At 36.0% G+C, this 24,972-nt stretch overlaps 3 protein-coding genes across 3 annotated transcripts; 1 reads left to right on the top strand and 2 right to left on the bottom strand.

Annotated features, from left to right (window-relative positions):
- Positions 1 to 371: 371 nt before the first annotated feature.
- LOC124638310 (actin-related protein 3) lies at positions 372 to 2,066 on the bottom strand. The gene has a single exon (XM_047175244.1). It carries the CDS (start codon positions 1,948 to 1,950, stop codon positions 694 to 696), a length of 1,257 nt encoding a protein of 418 aa, XP_047031200.1. The 5' UTR covers positions 1,951 to 2,066; the 3' UTR covers positions 372 to 693.
- A 406-nt stretch (positions 2,067 to 2,472) lies between these two features.
- LOC124638293 (leptin receptor gene-related protein) lies at positions 2,473 to 6,790 on the bottom strand. The gene is made up of 4 exons (XM_047175227.1): positions 6,639 to 6,790; positions 5,589 to 5,664; positions 4,542 to 4,725; positions 2,473 to 4,255 (listed from the first exon to the last, which is right to left on the bottom strand). The coding sequence occupies exons 1-4, from the start codon at positions 6,652 to 6,654 to the stop codon at positions 4,142 to 4,144; spliced, it is 390 nt and encodes a 129-aa protein (XP_047031183.1). The 5' UTR covers positions 6,655 to 6,790; the 3' UTR covers positions 2,473 to 4,141.
- An 8,279-nt stretch (positions 6,791 to 15,069) lies between these two features.
- Positions 15,070 to 18,443, top strand: LOC124638530 (DNA-directed RNA polymerases I, II, and III subunit RPABC1). The gene is made up of 6 exons (XM_047175504.1): positions 15,070 to 15,270; positions 15,489 to 15,577; positions 16,172 to 16,350; positions 16,788 to 16,950; positions 17,519 to 17,597; positions 18,346 to 18,443. The coding sequence occupies exons 1-6, from the start codon at positions 15,214 to 15,216 to the stop codon at positions 18,409 to 18,411; spliced, it is 633 nt and encodes a 210-aa protein (XP_047031460.1). The 5' UTR covers positions 15,070 to 15,213; the 3' UTR covers positions 18,412 to 18,443.
- Positions 18,444 to 24,972: the final 6,529 nt, after the last annotated feature.

A 24,972-nucleotide genomic window follows, 5' to 3' on the forward strand; every position in this document is an offset into this window, starting at 1 on the left:
TGTTCATATTGTCCGTTTTTAGGGCTATTATGGAAACACTAATCAGTAACCTCTTATGAAAGCGCCATCTGTTATTCGAGTTATAAACTACTCAGGGAGGAAGAATGACTAATCCCAGTTGGGTCAAGATAAGATTTTTAATCTTGTTTTACAATATATGCTACGTATTTTTGAACATAAAACATCATAGTGCTATAGCAAATAATTCCTTTGTTTTATTTATTATAATCTGAACTATAATGTGGTATATTTCTCGACTCTGAGACACAACAGCCTTATTCTAAGTCAGCCATCTAAGGACATGAGAAGTAAAGATAGAATTTTATTGTAAACAAGGCTTAGATGGGTTTATAGACGAAATAAAATAAAAATTATATCAAGACTCTATATTTGGTAAAAAGCTGGAATGCAATATTAAATGCCTTTTAATCAAAACCAGCTAAGAAATTAGATTTTACATGAATTGAATATTTAAATATATTAATAAACATAATGTTGGAATTAAATGTGTTTATACAAAAACCATGCTCCATTACATTAAAATGTATCAACATTTAGTTACACTTATAAAATAAGGATACTTAGTAAGTCTCTTTTAAGTAAAATAAATCTTAAAATTATAAATTCATAATTGCTTAAAAATAGTCAACATCATTATTGACTTGAATACTGGCAATTAACTATGATATAAATTTATGTCATGGTGCCAAACACAGGGTTGTGTCTGCAAATGCTGGGTCCATACTCCATGTACGCTTGCTTCGTGTGACACACTTGATAGAACTCAGGTGTTGAGCCCAACATACTGCCTCCGAACCAGACAGCATACCGCTGCATGTTGTGTGAAATCACTTGCACATCTACAGGCTTAGGTGTGATACGGCCCTCTGATAGAGTGGTTGACAGCTTCAACCTCGCGTCAACAGTCCTCTTGATATCTCGCTGCAGTCTCCTCCCAAAGTCACGGAACATTGTCGACCCACCAGACAACACTATGTTGCCATATAAACCTCTCCTCACATCAATGGGACATGACTGAATGACTTCATCTACCATCTCATTCAGAGGCACAGTGAAATCTGCATTAGAGAACTCAGGGTGGAAGAATATCTCAGGCCCCAAGAACCTCTCATAGCCAACATCAACAGAGAATGGATTTTTAGTAATAGCATTTATACCTGTGTAGTTTTTCATCCATTTACCAGGGTCTGCATCGTACTTGGCAAACTCTTTCGCTATATCAGGGCAAATGTAACTGTACCTCTCTTTTATAGCCTTTGCAGTCTCCAAACTTTGTTCTGGTGGGATACCTACTTCACGCTCACGAAGTAGTGATTGAATAAATGAAGTAATGTTTCTGCCAGCGATTGGTATGTGCTTAATACATGACCCAATAACATATCCTTCGGCTACAGGCACTATATGGGTTACACCATCTCCACTGTCCACTACAATGCCTGTGAATGTACGCTCAGCAGTGGTGCGAGATTTCCACGACGCTGCGAGCGCCAACACGGCCTGCACAGCAATATACAAACCAGGCACATTGAATGACTCAAACATAATCTCAGCTAAATACTCCCTGTTCTCAGGAGTGTTCAGTGGCGGTTCAGTGAGCAAGAAGTGGTGATCTTCTGGCTCCGCTCTCAGGTATTTGAAGATGCACTGTTCAATGTAACGTTCCATGAGATCCCAATCTTCGACGAGACCGTGACGTACGGGATATTTCACAGCGTACCCAGTGGCGTCAAACGCTTCATCGCCGATGAAGAAATCTAAATCTTCTACAGCTTTAGTCATACGTCGAGTACTCTGATCGCCGACTTTCGCTGTTTCTTTTATCGCTATGGCTGACGGAATGATAAACTGCGGTTCCTTGTTGCCGGCAAAGCCCAGCTTCGTGTAACCTGTGCCCACATCAATGACACATGCTGGTAAATGATCGCCCATGATTCTGTACTTGCTAAATACTTTTCTAATCAGAAATCACTAAAATTGTTGAGGAAAACTTTAGTGGGTGCGGTACAATCACTGGTAGATTCACGAATTTTGACGTGTAGCAAATGTCAAACCAGCGGAAGATGATTAATTTACGTTCCATTACACGTAACAATAAAATAGTAAAAGCATCATTATTATACATTTTTTATTAATTTAATGTGCTAAGTATAAAATGTAGTGAATTATAATTATAAAACAAGCAAGATTGATAATTGTTAAAATTAACTAAGTTGACCGTTGCACCGATCTTGAAAGTCGAGCTTATTGAGGAGCCAGATGTTATACTCATCATCCTACTTATTCATATTTTGATTAGTCTATTTTAGATACTCCCTGGGTGGTCTCCTCGCCTTTGAAGCAAGTAGGAGACGTTTAGATGCTTCTATTTCTCAAGTTGTTCAAAGGTGCACCGTCCACCAAGTACTTCATAATAATAACAGATTAATGCGTAGGTTAATAATGAAACAACGATTTATAAAGCAGCTGATATTTATTGTGACCTGATACTATATAATGCTATATTTACACAATTTACATTACAGGAATGTAATTTTAACGTTTTAATTTTGAAGACCTCAATAGTAACGTAATAAGTTGTTAATAGTTAATTTTCGTTAAAGATTTACCACTAAAATTACATCAAGGGATTCCTGTTTTTTTTAATGGAGTTGAGTCACAGTGGAATGATTTTTGAATGTTGTTGCACTTTCCATTACGCCTTAATACAACAAGCAATGACTACTATAAGTTACAAAACACGCAGTGCGTTGCGTAACATTTTTTTATTCAGCCTTCGATAAAGCAACGCAACAAATACAAGCTTGTCTCGAATTGATTACCAAACTTAATGCATAACTTTGTGTATTTGTGTTTCATTTCTGAAGATTATTCCTTTGTAGAGAAAAGAAATGATCTGTCGCACACAACCTTTTTTTCAACGTTTCTCTATCCAATCCCATGCATTATTCGAAGTTTTGGACATGTCAGACTTAAAAAAATATTCAAATTGGATTATTTTCAGATTTATGTTTAGCAAACTAAGCATCTCAATAATCAGATTTTACGTAGGTATTTCTTAACTACAATAGTTCTCACTCCACTGTTTTTACATTTATTAAGAAAGTACCAAATACTACAGTATTACATCTAGAGCCTTTGCCATAATACTAGAAACATCATTAATTTTAAATGGCTTTTCCACTAAATTTATCACTACCTACTCATTATTATTACGTTTGGTGTTCACAAGTGGTACCAACCATTAAAATTAGTGATGTTCTAGTTTTCAGACATGAGTTGGCATCTGCTTCTGCTTTCCTAATAAGTTTTCTCAGCCACATGCATTAAATAAAATTGTTAAGTATTCCTATCCGTTAGTACATGAAATATTAATTTTCATGATACAAGCTCATAAATGTTCACAATATCGATAACTGTTGTTCTGAATTTTAGTTGATGATAAAAAAATATCTCCAATTATATCTTACACTAAAATTTCTCTTAATCCAAGTTTAAATAGTAACAAATAGAATATTATTTGTTAAATATGTGTGTAACATATGCTATATTATAAAATTCACATAAATTATGTTGATTCGTAAAGGATAAAAGTATATTTGTATATAATATCAGTACATCAATCAAGAAGTAACAGTCCGTAAGAACAAAAAAATAACACAACCTCATGATTATCAAATATTTCTTAGATTAGCCATAGCTCGCAGTTTATTAATTTTGTACTCACTGTCTATTAGAACTCCATTTCTGCATACATTACTTATTTTGTCGATAAACAGAAACATACAGCAACAAAGAAACACATTAACAAAGCCCTTATCTTTAATTAAAACAAACATTGCAGATACGAACTGTTACAATAAAATAATTCAAATGATAATTTAATATATTTCTACGAGCCCTCTGTACTCCAAATACTGGACAAATATTAACAGATGTTTCTCAGCTTCAGTATTCATATAATTTGAAAGAAAAAATGTTGTTAACATCATAGACCTCCTTCGAGTTACACTATCAGTATCATTATCAGACTTAATCATAAACAAAACCACAACATTATCTTACGATACAATATATTATTTGCCTAAGATCGTCCATCAAGTTGCAACAACATTTAGATTTCTCACCACATTGTATAGTCAGAGTCGTCCATGTCAAAGATGGTAAAGAATCCGAGAATGGTGAGGTACACTATGACATTACCTGCCAGTGTTAAATAACAAGCGCCCCATGCAATCTGTTGGACATAAAATATTCTGGTTATACATATTTACAAAAAAAATTGAAATATTGGCAAATAAGTCTGACCAATACTGTGGTATGGTATGTGGTACATCAAAATCGGTTCAGCCAAACGTGAAATAGTCATGCATAAACATACATCGTTTTTTTGGATTTGGCTAAACAATACATTTAAAGATAGATTTCAGCTTAAGTTCTAATTTAAAACCAAAAAAAAATATTTTTTCAAAGTTTTTTACATCTATTTTAGCAATTTCATGTGTACAAAAAATATAGCTTACCACAGCAGCACGAGCCAAAACGATGGGAAGCGCAAAGGAGCTGACGAGGAATCCCATAGTGATGAAAATAGCTGTCTCCATGCAAGGCGAGTTGCCTCCGGTGCTCTCTGAGTGACGGCGAGCGATCATTGTAGGAATCGGGCATAGGATGTAGAACAGAACCACAAAGAATGGCCACCATAATCTAGAAAAAAATAGACAATATTTTTATTTTGTGTCTTAAGAACACTGTCATTTTTTGGTGAATTCTCATAATAAAATTTTATTCTGAGCATAATTAATAAAAATAAATTGGCAAATAATTTTTATTAATTTCTCCTTTGACTAGAACAACTTCTAATATTTAGAATAATAAATATTATAAACTTTGTGATTAAAAATATCCCAATATTTTTTTAAATACAGCGATTCCGTACATTCTTTGACTCTCATCTAAAACACTGATCAATCTTGATCATCAAGGGTAAAGTTATGATAAGGCTCAGCGTTTCAATATGCATGAATACACTTATCTCATATTACTATTATTTGAGGCATCACAATCATAACCATTGTTTTACTTAGCTATTGTCATTAAACCTAGCCATTTTCCCACAATACACAAAATGTATATGAAAATACACCTAAATACAGACTGTGGTTTGAGTTTTTTTTATATTTGTGTGATAAAATGCACCAACAGTCAAAATTGTATTTTATGCCTTTCAGTGTTTTCATTTAATTAAGGTTTCATTTCTTGTTTGTTTGAAGGGCTCCAAAATGCTGAGCTGATTTGAAAACTTCTTTCACTGTTGGGAAGCTAGAATATTTCAAGTAACACAAGATTATTTTTGTATGAGTATGGAAAGAAGTTACTCAGGGACACGGGCCAAAACATGGGATACAGCACAGCTATATAGTATGTCATATTATAATATCTAATTAAATTACATATAATTTTCAAAAGCTCTTACACTGAACAAAAGCATCACTGTATCAATATGTTTACAGGATATTATACTGATAAAGTGTGCAGACAACAAAAAAAGCAGAGATAACTTTACTTACTTATATTGTGGTAAGGCACAGGCGAGAATAACAAAGGTCATTCCAATAGAACCAGCAAAGGCCAGGGACACCAAACTGAAATAAAAAATATCTATTTTCATAATTGTTTATTTAGTTAAAAAAAACACATAAAATGTTCCTGTTCTATGACATAACAATTTTTTGTTAGGTATTAATTAATTGAGGAGTAATCTAGTTGGCTTAGTTTTTTGTAATTAAATGGTTGGTTAAAAAATTATATCTCAATGAAAGTCAAATATTTTTATTTCATTTGTATGAACTATTACAGGTGCTTAAGAAATGTCAAGTCAGAAACTAGTGTCCAGTGGCTTTGTCCTCGAATTAGCAATAAGCATCAGCTTGCCTATAGCTGAGAGCGCAGACTAAACCTATCTTGTTAAATGATATTCTGCCTGATGTAATTCTGCAGATGCTGTTGACAATCCAATTCAATAAATAAATAAAGCAATGAAAGTTTTTGACCAATAAAAGCCTAAATTTTTAACATTAGATGGATTGTTTAAATGCCTTTCACATCGAAAATCTTCATTCTAAACTCAAGAAGCTATGAGCAAATCTAGCAATCATGATACACGAATATTACATCTAATAGTGTCACAATTAAAAATATAGTGTGACATAAGCAGGTACTCTTTTGTTACAACTATTCTTTATCATCACACAACACAATGAACCTTTATTGACGAATGTGAGATAAAAAACTATCGAAAACAGGTCAACAACATTATGTACGGATAGTAATTTAAGAATGCAGGCATCTGGTCTGTAAAATAACATATCATTTTTGTTTGTAGAACAATCCTAGTTATAGTACTCGAAATAAAACTCACCCTGATCCAAGGCAATGGTGAAAAGTACATGGAAAAAAAATATTGATATGATTAGACAGGTAGAAAGGCTAAAGAAACATTTATTTAAAAAAATATTTGTAAATAACATGAGTCATACTATCTACAAATAAGACATTGTAGCACAAGGCCGATTGTTATGAACCAATGAAAGTTATAATTCTGGAAAAGTAATACACACCTTTGATTCCAGCCATTTTCGTTATTTTGTGTTGATAACAAGATTACAATAAAAGAAAGACAAATCTCAAATTCTCAATGATTGAGTGAAACTTCAATTAGAAAATCAACTAATTCGAACGCCACAGACGATAAATAAATAGTCTTGTCTGGTATGCCGAATCATAGACATGATAGTCGATTATTCTGATAAATTCAGATGACAGAAGGAGTGGTTTTGAAATATGACATATTTTAATGATAGTGAAAAAGGACATTAACACTTTCGATGCCCAGCACCCGGGATTCGAGTCGAACCATAGTTCATTCCTTATGCCCGCAACCCGAATACCGAGTCGTCGCTATGTGTAGCTATAGATGCATGTGCTTATGCCCAGGACCCGAATAGCGAGTCCATAGCTAAGTAAGCTGTAAGGGTTGTCAAAAGTAAATAAATGAAATCAATTGAAAAAACATCGCTTTAGTTTATAACGGATTAGAAAACGTAAATTGGTATTATTCCATCCAGTTATTGCTTCATTCCAGTATTGTATTAATTTGGTACATGCGTACTTAGGTTAGATCTTGTTTGATGTTAGTAATAATGCGCTCACGCGCGCCATCTATTGATGTATGTCCAAATCAAGAGACGTTAAATTCGCAAAGATAATCCTTGCCTAATATAAATGGGAAATAAATTTATTATTAGGTCAAAGTAATATAAAAATACTAGTGTTTACAGCTAAATCACATATCATTTACAAAATATGAGAAGAATTACGGATTTCAAAGGTTTTTGAAAGTATCTCATTTGGGAATCTCTTTGAAAATATTAATAACATAAACAAACGTAACACGGGAGAGAGTATTCGATATAGGTTTAGCCGGAAGTGCAAACAGATACCGAATGAGCTTAAATTATTTTGTAAATACGTACCTACTTTTAGCAGCAAAGAAGGGTTAAGTTTTTACCTGAGTAAGACCTTTAATCGTTTGCCGAAAACTTTTTTTAAAGTTAAAACAAAAGTGCATCTATTGCCTTTTGTGCAATAACGAGATTTATGGTTCTTTATCTCTGGCCCGTAAAATGACAAACAAAGCGCGTCGGCATGTTTTTTGAGATTACGAGTATTTAAACTAAAAACTAGATACTTATTTTCTTTGTTATCCTATGCAGGTGTTAAAACAAAGCACGTCGGCGTTGTATTGATTAACAAAAAAGCTTACAGAAACATGTAGATAAATCATATTAAGTAAATCTGTTCTAACATAATGTACGTTAAAATTAAAAAAATAGTCTCTTTAACAACATAATAAATTAAATAACAAGACGGGATTTATTTTCTTTATTCTGATCAAAAATGCACAATAATTATATTCTAGTAAATTATTTTGGGTAGCCCTACGCTCGGTGGGCGGGGCTTAAGTGAACCCGGACGCCGGGTTTTCGGGCATAAGGGTCCCGTTCCGATACAATTGCGCTGTTGGACTCGAATACCGGGTTGTTATGTAATTATGCAAAATATTTTTGGGCATGTGGATAGGAATTGCATAGGTGAGCTGGGCAGCGAAAGTGTTAATATTACGTACGTTATGAATAGGGCATGCAATTTCGGTAAAACAAAAATTACCGGTAAAAATTCGGTAATAAAAATATTTTTACCGGTAAACCGGTAAAACGGTAATTTTTGTAATTTTTTTAAAATGTGATATTATAACAATAAGATTGGGTAGCCTTAAAGCAAAACCTAAATAAATATGCAAAGTATAAGGTGGTAAACGTTTTTTGTGACGTGGGCCGTAACAAAAAACATGTCAGTAGTCAGTACCATCCGTACGCGATGTCGCCGACAAAATGCAAGAGAAACGGCTGCGATGGTACGAAAATGTAAAAAGGAGTGACACCTGAGGACATCGGCAGTGTTAATGTGATACTCAATCTCAATATACCCGGTCAAAGGCGCAAAGGCAAGCCGAAACCGTGGTGGTTGAGTGTCGTAATGAATGACATGAAAATCTGCGAACTCGAAGAGGAAGATGTCTATTCAGGAGGATAGAGCGAAGTGGAAGAAGGAAGATACGGAAAGCCGACCCCGTCACAAGACGGGATAAACGCTAAGAATTACCGTAAAAAAATATATTTTTCATTGAAGTGAAAGCTAGGGCATGCAATACCGGTTTACCGGTTTCGGTTTTACCGGTAAAACAGACCATTTTCGCGATTTTTAAATTACCGGTAAAAATAATATGTAACCGGTAATTTACCGGCTTTTACGTTTTTGTGATAAAATATAGCAATTGGTCATTTAACGTGAAATCTTCATTATGTAGCCTGAACATAAGGTAATATTGCATACATTACATATTGTAAGAGTGTTAAAGTTGCTGTTTTTTAGGAAAGTAAACTTATGTGTCTCCTTAACTATCTCTAGGTTAGATACAATTGATACAAATCTTCATTCTCATCTTAATTTATAATATGTAAAAAAATTTTATTCATTCGGTTATTCTGATTTTCCTGATAGCTGTCAGCTCATATTAGGTAAAAATGTAGCTAATGCTTACTTTACCTACTCTATGACCTTACTGAGCAAGGGCTTTTACTTCCGGGGCTGCGGGTTGTTCGAAAGAGATACCGCGGCCCTGGTACATAAAAGGCCTATGACGGAACACGACGGTTTTTAGTCAGTAAGAGTCTGACACTCCCACTCCGCTGCTAACCCACAGCGGAAGGGGTCATTTGATGATTTTTGACGTCGTTAAAAAAAACAAAAAAAAGGGCTTTTACTTCACCACCATGCGGACAGCTCTGAGGATACAATGGAGCACACAGTCCAGGTGTGCACTGCCTGGGAAGAGTTCCGCCGTGTCGTCTGTTGTCTATGCAGACGGTGGAACGATGAGCCACCCGAACTCACCGCCCACAGACCGACGCCTACGGTGGCCGGGAGTCGTCTCTTAACCCTTGTCGCCCGTGGTGTCTTCCTGGTCCACTACAGCGGCTGGGATGAGAGTTGCTACACGCAGTCGCTCCGCCGTCTCCTTCTCGAGCATGACTACTTCGCAGAAGGAAGCGACGGCTTCCCATTCCCTCTAGCTCTGGACCATGGCTTGAACCAGGGAAGGACGCGAAAGGTCGCCGCTGCTTATTGCCTCGACGACAACACGGCGGTACCCTTCCCAGGCAGTGCACACCTGGACTGTATGCTCCTGTACGGATGGCCTATTTGTGTTAAGGTTCGAGAGTAAATGACACGACAATTGATGAGTAAATACTGACTTTTATTAGATGATTACATGGTTTTATATATTCTCCCTCACATCTCCCCCATAGTATAAAAATAAAATAAAAAATACATTTTATTTTATTACTAAAATACACAATATTATGACCTTAATTTATTGAGTACAATTTATATAAGTATTAAACGATGTGTACTCCTCTCGTACATAACATTAGAATATAAACACAAGTTAATATATAAGTAATTAGACATACGATTAACACATACATTGCAGTACATTTCAAGCTCGAACCTACAATCTCGCGACTGCGATCCGTCTCCGCTTACCACTGAGTCTACGGATTAACCTAAGCAATTTGATACTGTATGCGTCACAACACATTTATCAATAGTCTAAAAATAGATATTAAACATTAAGTAGTTCTAAACATAAAACAATTTGGTTCTGTTTTTGTGTACGATGTCTGTTTTACCTTTTATTTCCACTTCTACATTGGGTGACAAATCTCTAATTACAGTATATGGTCCAGAGTACAGTTGTTTAAGTTTATTGCCAGTTTCGTTTTTAATTAAGATTTTGTCATTAGGCTTATAGCGTACAGGGTTAACATACCTGTCATATCTACTTTTTCGGTCTACTTTACTAGTAACTAAATTTTTTCGCGCTTCGGTTTGAGAAACCTGAAGCCGGTATTTTAGTTCCAGTGGGTAGCTATCGTAATTGTAAAGAGGTTCTACACGTTTTAACAAATTATTTGGCAAATTACACCTTTTACCATAAACAAGTTCGAAGGGTGTGAATTTTGTTGAAGTGTGAACTGTCGTATTATAAGCAAAGCACCAGAACGGTAACCAAGTACTCCACAACTCAGGTTTTTCTTCGGTTTGGATTCGCAAATAGGCGCCGAGGCTTTTGTGGGTATTTTCTAGCGCTCCGATGCTTTGGTGATGATACGCAGTTGAATTTAATTTTTTAATATTAAGTAATTTGCAAACCTGTACAATGGTTTCAGACATAAATTCTGCACCTCTGTCGGTAGCTATTTCCCGTGGTACGCCATGCTGTAATATAAAATTATTCACAAAGGTACGAGCTACTTCAGCCGATGTTTTAGTGATTAGGGGATAGGCACATACATACTTTGATAGCTCACACTGTAATGTAAGGATGTAAGTATAATCATAACTGTCTTTATCTAGTGGTCCTACTATATCTAAAAAGATTTTATCAAAGGCCGAATGAGCTGTTGACGTAATTGTCATAGGCTCTTTCACCTGAAACGTATACTTATGCTTTTGACATTGGGGGCATTTTTTAACAAAATTTTGAACGTCAGTTTCTAAGCCAGGCCAAAAATAATATTTTTTAATGTTAGTTAACATTCTTCTCATGCCCGCGTGGCCACTCGTGGGCAAAAGATGAAAGTCATTTAGTATCACTTTCCTATCATCCTTGCTTTCTATTCTTTCGACGTCTTGTAAGATACATAATCTAGGCCCTTTCCAGTTATTACACTTTTTTATTTCACTTGTTAGTTTTTCTACAAATACGTAGTTATTTTGATTTTTAATAAAATATACTTCAACAATATTAACTTTTTCACAAAAATCGCTCAGGTCTCTCGCAAATTCGGCTCGCGTAATTTGTGATTGAGACGCTGGATTTATAAATATTGTCTTCTGTTGCGCAACATAGAATAATAAATTACTTTCAAATGTTATTAAATGATCACTTCGAAGTTTATTTAAATTACTAATGTCAGTAAATCGTAGCTCTACTGCGTCTTTCGGCCTGATATGGGTTTCCACAACTCTTGGTTGATCAGGCCAATCGTTGGTGGGTACCATATCATCCGAAGGAGCAGCGCCTAGCTGTCTCTTTTGAGCGCGCGTCATGACCATGGCATGCAAGCATTCATTCATTTCTTTCAGTTCCTTTGAAGTCACTTTTATTCTGGACAATGCATCTGCAGCTGCATTCTCCTTTCCTTTCACATATTCGATTACGTAATCATATTCTTCTAAAATAAGTCTAAATTTGAACAGTCTGCTAGAGGGATCTTTTAAATTAAATAAGTACACTAGGGGTTTATGATCAGTACGAATTATAAATGTCCGACCGTATAGGTAGGGTCTGAAGTATTTTACGGCCCAAACCACAGCTAGGAGCTCTTTTTCTATTGTGGGATAGTTCATTTCCGCTTTATTGAGACTTCTACTAGCATATGCTACAGGCCGGCCATCTGAATTACATAAAACAGCACCAATTGCATACCCAGAAGCGTCAGTTTGCACAATGAATTTATTCTGTTCCGAAAAATCTGGGTACTGTAGAATTGGTGGTGACATAATACTTTGTTTAATACTTTCAAATGATTTTTGGCAATTTTCGTCCCAAACAAATTTTGAATTTTTCCTACATAAACAATTTAAATAGTATGTTTTGTTTGCAAAATCTGCTATGAACTTTCTGTAATAGTTCGCGAAGGCAACAAAACGCTTAACGTCATCCGTACTTTTGGGAACTGGGTAATTTTCTATAACCTTAATTTTGTCTGGGTCGGGCAATATACCATTGCCTGACACCACATGGCCCAAATATAGAATTTCCTTCTTCAGGAAATCGCATTTTGAAGGATTTAACTTTAGATTTGCGCTGCGCAATTTTTCAAATATTTGTATTAAATTTTTATTGTGATCTGAAAGGCTGCGCCCCATACATATTAAATCGTCAAGGTACACTAGGCACTTGTCATATGATAACCCGGCCATTGCTATCGTCATCATACGCGAAAATGAACTCGGGCTGGTCTTGAGCCCCATAGGCATCCTAGTCATCTGGTATTGAGCGTCCGCACAAAATGATGTATATTTTCTACAGCTTTTCTCAAGTCCTACATTAAAAAAACCTTGGTTCAAATCTAAATGTGTGTAGTAAATGCATCCAGACAGGGAATCTAATATGTCAGAAATGTTGGGCAGAGGGAATTTATCGTCCGATATGCAGTTATTAAGTTTACGGTAGTCTATGACTAACCGCCATTTCTTTTCTCCGTTAGAGTCAGATTTTTTCGGCACTAAAACAACTGGGCTAGACCATTCACTAGAACAAGGTTCAATAATTCCTTGCTCCAGTAAATTATCCACCTGTTTCTTTAATTCAGCTTTCTGAGCATGCGGCAATCTGTAGGGCTTGACATATACGGGGGCTACATTCGGTTTCAAAGTTATTGTGTGTTCATATAAACTCGTAGTACCTAACTTATCACCCGGAAGAAAAAATATGTCCGAATATTTCGCGCAAATGGATTCGATTGATAATTGTTCTTCCTTATTTAAATGTTTAAGCGATAATAAAGAAAATACTTTCTTAACACGATCAGCGTTATGAGTGGTTTCATGAAACGAACATATATCATATTCACTCGCTTTATAAAGAGTGGGTTGTATAGAATTTAAAACTAAGTCAGACTGGGACGTATTTAAAACGCGAATGGGTATTAATCCATTTGTGGGCTTAACTAGACTACTGGCAATAAAGACCCCTTCTTGCAGTTCTGTTGCATTGACTAAACATTCATCAGTCTCAGATACCGGAATAAAGTGAATCGACTCTGATCTCGCCGGTATAGTTATATTATTATTCGTCATCACCAAAGGTAAAGATATCTTTAAATTGTTATTCCATAGTAACAAAGTCCGGTTGCCAAAATTTAACACCGATTTATACTTACTTAAAAAGTCCTGCCCTAGAATACCACTGCCCTTACATGGCAATGATTTAAAAACAAAGAATTTATGGTTGAGAGTATGATTTCCAATAACAAAGTTCAGATAAACGTATCCTATTGCCTGGACTTTGCCTCCAATTCCATTTACAAAACTTTTCTCGATATGGATCGGAATGTTTTGCTCGTGCACATGTTTATATTTAATGGCCGAAATGGATGCACCGGTGTCAACTAACAAGTTATAAGAGTAATTATCACGAGATTTAATATTCACGTAGCCTACACTATTACATGATAAAATAATGTTATCAGTCCCGAAAAAACTGGTTTTCTTCTTGTTCATTCTCCGTGGTATTCGAACTTTGCTGCGAGTCTGAGTTACTCAAAGTATGTATTTGCGAATAATGCGAACGCTGGTACCTTGGTGAATAAAAATTGGACCTACCTCTGTTTCCGTGGAATGTCCCAGTAGCCCTGCGCCCGTTCGCCTGTGGTCCTCTCCGTACCTGAGTCTGATCACCGTACCGAGTAGTCGGTTGATAGCTAACTCACGTCCTCAAGTCCCGAACAAAGATTGCATTTGATGCACTGCATTGTGAAGCTAAGTGTCCCGATTTGGTCAAAGATATGTAAACATCGCGTATCGCACTTACTGCGCTGGCAGGGTCGCCATGTACGGATGGCCTATTTGTGTTAAGGTTCGAGAGTAAATGACACGACAATTGATGAGTAAATACTGACTTTTATTAGATGATTACATGGTTTTATATATTCTCCCTCACACTCCACCGTGTCCTCAGAGCTGTCCGCATGGTGGTGAAGTAAAAGCCCTTGCTCAGTAAGGTCATAGAGTAGGTAAAATAAGCATTAGCTACATTTGTACCTAGTATGAGCTGACAGCTATGAGGAAAAACAGAATAACCGAATGAATACAATTTGTTTAGATTTTATAAATTAAGATGAGAAAGAAGATGTGTATCTAACCTAGAGATAGCTAAGGACACACAAGTTTTTTTTCCTAAAAAACAGCAACTTTAACACTCTTACAATACGTAATGTACGCAACATTACATTATGTTCAGGCTACATAACAAAGATTTGACGTTAAATGAACAATTGCTATATTTTATCAGAAAAACGTAAAAACCGGTAAATTACCGGTTTCATATTATTTTTACCGGTAATTTAAAACTCGCAAAAATGGGCGATTTACCGGTAAAAACGAAACCGGTTAACCGGTATTGCATGCCCTAGTTATGAATCGATCTCAGTGGCGTGCACTTGGAGAGGCCTATGTCCAGCAGTGGACTGCGATAGGCTGATGATGATGATGACGTTATGAATAGCTATCCAAAAATCAAAATACCTTGTGTACTGTCGCAAAAGATTCTTGATATTATAGATGTTTAGTCGAATTGACATTTTAATAAACTAATAAAAATATACGAGTTATTTCGAGTTTCTATGTCACATCACTACTACGAGGTATCACAGACAATAAATAGACAGCGACACTTGTTTCATGTTATTGTTGATCATACATTTTATATTAAACAGATTGAATTAAACTGATAAATAGTTATTAAACTCAATAAGAATATCCAATATTTAACTATTTACCATGGATGACGATGCGGAAACTTATAAACTTTGGCGTATCCGTAAAACAGTAATGCAGGTAAGTGAGGTTATGTTGTGTGAGAAAGTTTTAAACTTTTAAGTTTCTGTGTTTATTTAAGTACTAAAGGCTGTTTATAAGCTCGTTTAAAGTTATTATGTACATAAATACAGTGATAAAATAGAGGCTTTTGTAAGAGCGGAGTTCCTACACCCTAAAATACCTAGTGCTTTTTACATGAGATCATGTTATAGTGAACATACAATTTTCGATTCCAGTTATGCCATGACCGTGGATACTTGGTAACACAGGATGAATTGGATCAAACGTTGGAGCAGTTCAAAGAGCAATTTGGTGATAAACCCAGGTATGAAATTTGTATTGTAGCATCATCAACACTATTACAAAGGTTTGGCTGAATCAAAAACACATTCGCTATAATTTTACTACAGTCTACAAGGTGACCAAGTATTTATATTAGAGAACTTACCGAGGTGAAGTCTTGTAGTCTGTGACACTGTGTGCTCCACCAAAGTTTTCTTAATTTTTTCATCCAAGATCTCCATACTGTTCCTTCTAAATTTTGTATTTTTATACTCAGTACTTGTTTGTTCTAAAATTCATAGAAAATTCTAGCATACAATTTGGCTTTTTATGAAATTACATTGAAATAAAGTGTTGTTTGTTGTGTTGACATTATAATTTTTTTACCACAGTAAAAAAATTGTTGCCTCAAAACAGTTTTATTTATGGCCATGTCATTTGTCTAAAAAGTTTTTATTACAACATTGTCTATTGTATTCAAAATATGCACTATAGAGGTCAGAGAAAATATCATCGAGAATATGCAATTTGTAATTGTGACATTTCAAATTGATAAAATTTAAATTAAAAGAGTTCTCAGTGGTTTATTTATTTTTGCATATCAGTATATTGAACATTTGAAATATATTTTTTACAGTGAGAAGAGACCTGCTAGAAGTGATTTAATTGTACTAGTAGCCCACAATGATGATCCTACTGATCAGATGTTCGTGTTCTTTCCCGATGAACCCAAAATTGGTATCAAAACTATCAAAACATATTGTACGAGGATGCAGGAAGAAAATATTCACAGAGCCATTGTTGTAGTACAAGCAGGTAAACATTTATTTCCTTTATTAGTTGTAAGACAGCTTATACTTAAGCCATAAACTAAAAGTAAGTCATGAATTTTGACTGATTTCCAATATCTACCTACTACATCAGATGGTATTAGCCCATGGTTGCACAGTTATAAATAAATAAATAAATGCTTTATTGATGCAAATCCTTACAAAATGCTTAATATCTAGCAGGTTTACAATTTAATTGAAGGCATACAAATGTTGAGACCCTGGCCCCAACATTTGTATGCCTTCAATTAAATTGTACAATAAATAGGACCCTTGTATTTATTTTTACTATTTAAGAGGTGGCATAGTCTTTGTTTTACTTAAACCATATAGGCCTGTTTGGGGATGTCACACATCATCCTTAACTACTATTTCAATAGTTAATAGGTCCATAAGTATACTGATAAATCTCTGCTCTTCCAGGTATGACGCCATCAGCAAAACAGTCGCTAGTGGACATGGCTCCAAAGTACATTCTGGAGCAGTTCTTGGAGTCAGAGCTGCTGATCAACATTACTGAACATGAGCTGGTGCCGGAACACATTGTGCTAACACCTGATGAGAAGGCTGAATTATTAACTAGATAGTATCCTTTTTCCACGCGCTCCTGTAAGAGATCCCATCCTGTAAGAGATTCCTGTCGGGACTGCGGGATTGTTCGAAAGAGTTATCGCGCCCCTGTTACATAAAGGGCCTGCGACGGAACACGACGGTTTTTAGTCAGTAACAGTCTGACACTCCCTCACCGCTGCTAACCCACAGCGGGAGGGGTTATTTGATGATTTTTGATCCCATTTGAGCGGGCACTTAACTAAAGGTTCTTGATAGGACTTTTATTCAAAAAATATGAAACAAATGAACTACTGCTTAAAATAATGAGTCAATTGATTATTTGCATTTATTTTCAACAGTATTTTATTTTTAAACAGACTTTTATTATAAAAAGTCTTATCAAGATTGTTTGTGTTTACTAAATGTATATTATCATTATTATCAATGCTATATTTAAATAATCAATGCTTATGTTTATGTGGGCCTTCATCTAACATGGAAATACGCGAAAGCAATATGCTGGAAGGAGTTGCAAGTAAAGCTGTGGGCCAGAACTAGTTTTCTATACCATATAATTTTTTCCTTAACAATTTGTATCACAGTAAATTGAAAGAGAACATGTTGATGAGGATACAGGCAGGTGATCCAGTAGCAAGATATTTTGGACTTAAAAGAGGACAGGTAAGCTACTTACTATTACTACTCATTAGGCAGCCTGTCCACATCCGATTTTTTGGTGACCAATCTTTTGTGGGAGAAAAATAGGTAGCAACTGCAATGTGCTCATACACAATAAGTCAGCCAGAAAATCCTAGTTAGATATTCCTACAATCTGCCTGATTATTTGTCCTGAAAGAAGTCTGACGGGGGTGGGCAGCCTTAATTGGAATATGTAAATAAAAAATATCGACTTAGTCCTACCGATCGACCTATACCTACTGAATTTTTTCTTTGCCCAGTTTGTAATTACCAAAGTTGGCTTAAGGAAAGCATGAAGACCAACTCAGAACTAAATCTCAGAGTTTGTCGCAAATGTTTTACAAGTTCCAGTAGTCTTCTGTTTAGTACATTACTGTGTAGTCTATATCATTTTCCCAGGAAATGTATAAACTAGCATATCTTGTTATTTTCTAGTGACATACACACCTGTAATTATTACTACTATACGCGAATGAAGACGTTGCGTGGTTAGACATGTTATGGGCATATTGATGTGTTATGCAAAAAACATGAAATATTCCAGTAATTGCAAAAAACGCATAGTTTAATATGTGCATAATTTAGTATTAAGTACTGAGTCTATGAGAAAGTTAGTTTTTGAACGAAAGTAAATAAAGAAAAATTCTAAGGTAGTGAAATAAAAAAGCCATAGAGGAGATTGTTATACATTTTTGAATCTGAAGGATGTGAACATATTTTTTGCTTTCAGGTGGTGAAGATCATTCGGTCATCAGAAACAGCTGGACGATACATTTCATATAGATTAGTATGTTAGGATAGAAAATAAATATTAAATATTTTCACATATTTAACTGTTTTATTTACTTATTCATTTTCACAGAAGATACGAGGGCGGGTCAATAAGTCCGTGACTTTTTGAATTTCTGACCTCTTTACTGAAAAAGCAACACTACTCCTGTTAACAGGCATCTATGAGGTGACTCCTGACAAAATTTGAACTTGCTGCGTTTGTTAGATTGTGTTTGACAGCTATCTTTATCAGACTACCCAGTAATCTGAGGAAACAATGGAACAAAGTGAATTTCGTGTGCTCATTAAGCATTATTTTTTGCGAAAAAAAACCATTACCGAAACCAAGGCTAAGCTTGATAAATACTATGGGGACTCTGCACCATTGATTTCAATCGTAAAAAAGTGGTTTACTGAATTTCGTTGTGGCCGTATAAGCACTGAAGATGCCGAACGCCCTGGACGCCCAGTTGAAGTCTCTTCACCCGAAACAATCGAAAAAATCCACGGTATGGTGTTGGCCGACCGAAGATTGAAAGTGCAAGAGATTGTGGAAGCCGTAGGGATCTCGCATGGCTCAATGGTTTCAATTTTGAATGATCACTTGGGCATGAGAAAGCTTTCCGCAAGATGGGTGCCGCGTTTGCTCACAGTCGACCACAAACGCAATCGTGTAACAACTTCACAGGAAGGTTTGGCGTTGTTTGATCGCAATATGGAGGAGTTTTTGCGCCGTTTTGTAACAGTGGACGAAACATGGATCCATCACAACACACCAGAGACCAAAAAACAGTCAAAACAGTGGGTTTCTAAGGGTGAATCGGCACCAAAGAAGGCCAAGGTGAGTTTGTCAGCCAATAAAGTTATGGCGACTGTTTTTTGGGATGCACGCGGGATAATCCACATTGACTACCTTCAAAAGGGAAGAACAATCAATGGGGAATATTATGCCACCTTATTACCTACCGCTTCAAATACGATTTGAAAAAAAAACCGAAATCATTTGGCCAAGAAAAAAGTTTTTTTCCACCAAGACAATGCAAGTACACATGTGCAGTTGCCATGGCAAAAATCCATGAATTCGGCTATGAATTGCTCCCTCATCCGCCCTATTCTCCAGATTTGGCTCCGAGTGACTACTTCTTGTTCCCAAACCTGAAGAAATGGCTTGGTGGAAAAAGATTTGACTCCAATGATGAAGTCATCTCGCAAACAAGGGCCTATTTTGAGGACCTCGACAAATTCAAATTTTTGGAAGGGATAAAAAAATTGGAGAAGCGTTGGACAAAGTGTATAGAGCTCAAGGGGGACTACGTTGAAAAATAAAATGATTTATTTATCAAAAAATCTGTGTTTTATTCCAAAAGTCACGGACTTATTGACCCGCCCTCGTACACACGTGTTCTGTACATTAACGAAAACAACCCTTCTTGACGGTCTGGTAAAAACTGGTACCTACCTAGTAGCGTAACCGCGAGAATAATCAAGGCTTGGATGCAGGGTGATTATTATAATTTCATGAAATAATATTGGACATACAGAATATTACATTGTATAAGTAATGTTTCTTCAAACCAAACAGACAGACATGTGTTGCTGGGGAGTACGTCATTTGTTCTTCCCAGCAATAACACAAGTGAAAATGAAGGACGTGAATAGGGAAGTGCTGAAGGGTGGGCGTTTTGGGGGCTGTATTTGTGTATTTTTTTAACGTTCTAAAAGTGCAGATTTTCAGCTTAGTTTGACTAAATGATTGTGATGTAGTCCTACTACCCACATGCAGCAAAGGTACCAGGCATATGCACAAATGAGACAGTAACCGTGCAACTCGACACGTGTTTCGCCCCTCCACGAGGCATCTTCAGGAGATGTTCGCTCGTCGACTGTTCGGGCGGTTTTCGTGTATCTTTTGTTTTTCCCCAAATTGCTGCCAGGCTTTTTAACTAATTAGGTGCCTATATTAGGTGCATTTCATTTCCTTGAAAAGACACAACTATGAAGGATTCAACAATGCATGTTTACGTTCTGGTATCTAAATATTAGTATGATTGTAATAACGATTAAGTCATTATGACATAGTAGCCTGGCTATGTTTTGCCTAATTTAACGGTAAATTGATAAAAGTATAAACAATGGTTGGCCATGGTTACCTACAGCAACTGCAATCTTCAGGTAATTTTAATTGGTCGCTACAAATTTTTGTTAAATATAAATTAAAAAATATGAAGGGAGCATTTTATTGGCGGGCCACGAAGTATTAGGCCTCAAAGAAGTGTTCAAATGAAGTGATTATACCTAGTACTTTATAGCTCAACCAATAGACCAATAAAAATTACACAGATTTGAGTAAATCAAGCATATAACTTGATACTATCGGATATGCATCATTTACGGCTAAGCTAACCGACACCCTAAAATCGGCAAACACACAAATTAAAAAATTACCGACTTCCACATACATAATTGATGTTTGTTTTTAACTTTCATAAAATACCATGATCTGTATAATGGAATCACGCAATGGTTATTGTACTGGGTAATGTAGGCATGTGATGTGCGCGCGATTCACACGGCGCGGGCGCACCTCGAGTCGCGCACGTCGGAAATCTAAGCAATTACAGTATTTACGCGCAAACCGACGGATAGGATTGCGATCTTTCTGAATATTACGAAACGAAATAATAAAAACTATAATATTTTTACGAGTTCGAAACGAAACGAGCGACTGATAATTTTTCTTTGAGAACTTAAGTTTTTCTTTTTCATGAGATGGTTGCGGAAATTAAGCTAGTTGTTACGTTTTTTCGGAGTGATCCGGCATTTGTGTAAAACAACGGGAGTATTAATTAATTTGTGGTGAAAAGAAACTGTTTTTCTATGTTTGGGAACCAGAGTCAGCAGTGGATTATTTTCCGGTAAGTGCTTAATACGATTATATAATTTATTTATCTAATGATTATTCTGTACCTATACACTAATGTGGATGATAAAAGACAGTATTTTTTGATTCTGTGACATACGACTCTCGTCTCGGTATGTAGTAGGTACCTATGTAGGTAGGTACATATGTCGTAGTGTATGTACATTGTACCTACCGATCTACAAACCTTCAGTCAGTGGAATTAGGATTTCGATACTATACTTACCTACTTTTTTTGTAGTTTAAAGTCGTGGTGGCCTAGTGGGTAAAGGACCAACCTCTCAAGTATGAGGGCGCGGGTTCGATCCCAGGTCAGGCAAGTACCAATGCAACTTTTCTAAGTTTGTATGTACTTTCTAAGTATACCATGGACTGTTTCGGATGGCACGTTAAACTGTAGGTCCCGGCTGTCATTGAACATCCTTGGCAGTCGTTACGGGTAGTCAGAAGCCAGTAAGTCTGACACCAGTCTAACCAAGGGGTATCGGGTTGCCCGGGTAACTGGGTTGAGGAGGTCAGATAGGCAGTCGCTTCTTGTAAAGCACTGGTACTCAGCTGAATCCGGTTAGACTGGAAGCCGACCCCAACTTGATTGGGAAAAGGCTCGGAGGACGATGATGATGATGATGACTTACTTTTTTTGTAGTTAATAATAATTAAATAACTCGATCGGACATATAAAATCTAAATTGTCTATTATTATTAAGTGGGCAGGTGTGTTAGCAAATCCCTGAGTAAATCAAGAAATAATAATATACCTAGGCAGGTACCCATTATGTTATAGGAAGTGTAGGTAATAATGTCAAGTTTTTTCAGTTACATAAACATGCGCAATGCTCATTTGATGTCATATTTCCTCTTCTTTTAATATCTTTAGGTACGTAATGAGTCCATGTATGATAACTCAATCACTTGCATATAGGGTTACCAGATGAAAAAATCAAAAGTCCGGAGAAAAGACCTGATTTCCATGGAAAAGTCCTGAGATTTTCTACAGATGAGAATTTTCTCTCAAAAACGTATTATTATCGTTGTATACACTGCGGATCTTGCGCACGCGTTTTACACGACGCACATAGGGGTATTTTGCACTTTTAGCCGGGCGAAACTAGTAAAAACAAACTTTCACATAAAAGAAAAAAATTCTACTTGTTAGCCAGCCAGGTAACTACTGAACGAAATCTGAGCTTTTTTGGACTCCTACCCACACGCCAGCTATCCACAAATCTGTCAGAACTTGATCGTTGTCACATGCACTCACGTCAGTTACTGGCTACATTAAAAACGTGCCGTGTTTGATACCTCAGAGTTTTTTTATTGTGAGTTAGATAACCAAAACTACTATGGATTATCATAATACAGGTAAGAACAGTTTTATTTGTTATGATTTACTAATGTTTACGTGTATTTTTAAGATTCAAAATCAATTTTTGAAGTTCAACATTTTTAAACGTTTTTTTGTATGAATTCTACTATTCTCAGGGATTAAAGTTATCCTTCCGAGTGTTTCCGGGTAACGATTTCTGTTGTAACATATTACAAAATTTGTCAGGTGATAGATATTACACACATTGGGTGCTACTTTTTGCTACTTTGCTTGAAAATAATGGTTAATGGTTTTTAGCTAACACCAGCAGAAAAGTCTAAGTTTTGTCGAAAGTAGCAAAAAGTAGCACCCAATGTGTGTAATATCTATCACCTGACAGATTTTGTAATATGTTACAACAGAAATCGTTACCCGGAAACACTCGGAAGGATAACTTTAATCCCTGAGAATAGTAGAATTCATACAAAAAAACGTTTAAAAATGTTGAACTTCAAAAATTGATTTTGAATCTTAAAAATACACGTAAACATTAGTAAATCGTAACAAATAAAACTGTTCTTACCTGTATTATGATAATCCATAGTAGTTTTGGTTATCTGACTCACAATAAAAAAACTCTGAGGTATCAAACACGGCACGTTTTTAATGTAGCCAGTAACTGACGTGAGTGCATGTGACAACAACCAAGTTCTGACAGATTTGTGGGTAGCTGGCGTATGGGTAGGAGTCCAAAAAAGCTCAGATTTCGTTCAGTAGTTACCTGGCTGGCTAACAAGTAGAATTTTTTTCTTTTATGTGAAAGTTTGTTTTTACTAGTTTCGCCCGGCTAAAAATGCAAAATACCCCTATGTGCGACGCGTTGCAAAAGAAGATTGTTTTTAGTTCGTTTTACTTCAATAAATAAGTATTGATTTTAACTGCAATTGTTACCAAAAGAAGATTATTTTAAGTTTGTTTTAAATTAATACATAAGTCTTGATTTTAACTACAATTGTTACCGAAAGAAGATTATTTTTAGTAGTTTAATAAGAGAGATCTTTAAAATGTAACCTGTTTTTTATTCAAAATCCTGAGCTATCACTAGATATGCTAAATCCGGCCGGAATCCTGAGAAGAGTCGAAAAATCCTGAAATCTCAGGACAAATCCTGAGATATGGTAACCCTACTTGTATAGGCATATAGGTAGTATGGTATTTTATGCAAAAGCTCGTAAAGCTCTTTGCCTACCAAAACTGAACTCTTTTTCAATAACTTCGCTAATTGTGCGTCAACAATGTTTTAAGTCAGAATATTATCTACCTAATAGCTACTCAGATAAAGGTCGAGCGTTTCTCACACACACAATTTACTAGTTTGATTTTAGAAGGGATGCACATATGTACATACTTAGTAAGGTAGGTACCTAATATATATCTATAGGTACAATAGGTACAACTATTTCGTCATAGTCTTGTGAAGTACTTAGGCAATTCCCTTAAATCACGTCCATCAAAATTTTCAAGTAGGTATTTCAAATATTGTTTTTACAGCAACGCATATACGGAGACCAAGGAAACGCTGGAGGGAAGACTTGGACAGCTTCCTCTCGGACTAGCCTCAAGCAGCGATGGATAGAGAAATTGGAAGGCTTTGGGGGAGGCCTTTGCCCAGCAGTGGGACAGCATAGGCTAATTAAAATATATATATATATATATATACCTATCTATTCAGTGCAAATCCTAACAAAAACCTTGACGGACGTTCAGAGTCAGATTAAGTCAGATAGAAACAAACACCTTCCCAAATTTCCGCCCTTAGCATTAAGGTACCGAAGCATAGACTAGGTACCCAGTTACCTATATGAAGGTGGTTTGAGGTAGGTACATTCTTACCTACATTTGAGTGGTACCCGTATTAGCAATGAGGGCGTGTTCATAAATCACGATGGTTATTGCAAGACATACAAAATCGAAGACAATACCACGATATCGTGATGTTTGCACATCGAAGGAACCTCGACATGGAAGGAATCGGTATGTACCTACTATAAATTGGGGCATTCAGACTACATGTTACATATGTACCTATGCCTTTTTACATAAAGAGATTTGGGGTCCCTAAGCAAGTCTATTGGTATGCAATCCTAGCTACATCAATCACGATGCTCTAGTAAAAACTGGGTCTTGACAAAAAGATTTATAAGTGTTTGAATTTATTCGTCACGTTTTTTATGGATGCGGACTTGAGTTGCTTCAGGTAGCTTTTTCATTTTGATAGTTTGTTGACTTAAAAGTTCCAGGAGCGTTAAGGTTTATTTATACTGTTTTGCCCAAGTGTAGGTAGGTATAAATATTACTTT

The sequence above is a fragment of the Helicoverpa zea genome, chromosome 17 (genome assembly GCF_022581195.2).
Source record: "Helicoverpa zea isolate HzStark_Cry1AcR chromosome 17, ilHelZeax1.1, whole genome shotgun sequence".
Lineage (NCBI taxonomy): Eukaryota > Metazoa > Arthropoda > Insecta > Lepidoptera > Noctuidae > Helicoverpa > Helicoverpa zea.

Excerpts from the sequence above, each read along its gene's own strand:
- LOC124638310 (XM_047175244.1), bottom strand. The coding sequence starts at position 1,950 with ATGGGCGATCATTTACCAGCATGTGTCATTGATGTGGGCACAGGTTAC.
- LOC124638293 (XM_047175227.1), bottom strand. Across the intron at positions 4,726-5,588 it reads TGTGCCTTACCACAATATAA|ATTATGGTGGCCATTCTTTG; the intron begins GTAAGTAAAGTT and ends ATTTTTTTCTAG. Across the intron at positions 4,256-4,541 it reads TTTTGGCTCGTGCTGCTGTG|ATTGCATGGGGCGCTTGTTA; the intron begins GTAAGCTATATT and ends TATGTCCAACAG.
- LOC124638530 (XM_047175504.1), top strand. The coding sequence starts at position 15,214 with ATGGATGACGATGCGGAAACTTATAAACTTTGGCGTATCCGTAAAACA. Across the intron at positions 15,271-15,488 it reads TCCGTAAAACAGTAATGCAG|TTATGCCATGACCGTGGATA; the intron begins GTAAGTGAGGTT and ends TTTCGATTCCAG. Across the intron at positions 16,951-17,518 it reads GCTGAATTATTAACTAGATA|TAAATTGAAAGAGAACATGT; the intron begins GTATCCTTTTTC and ends TTTGTATCACAG.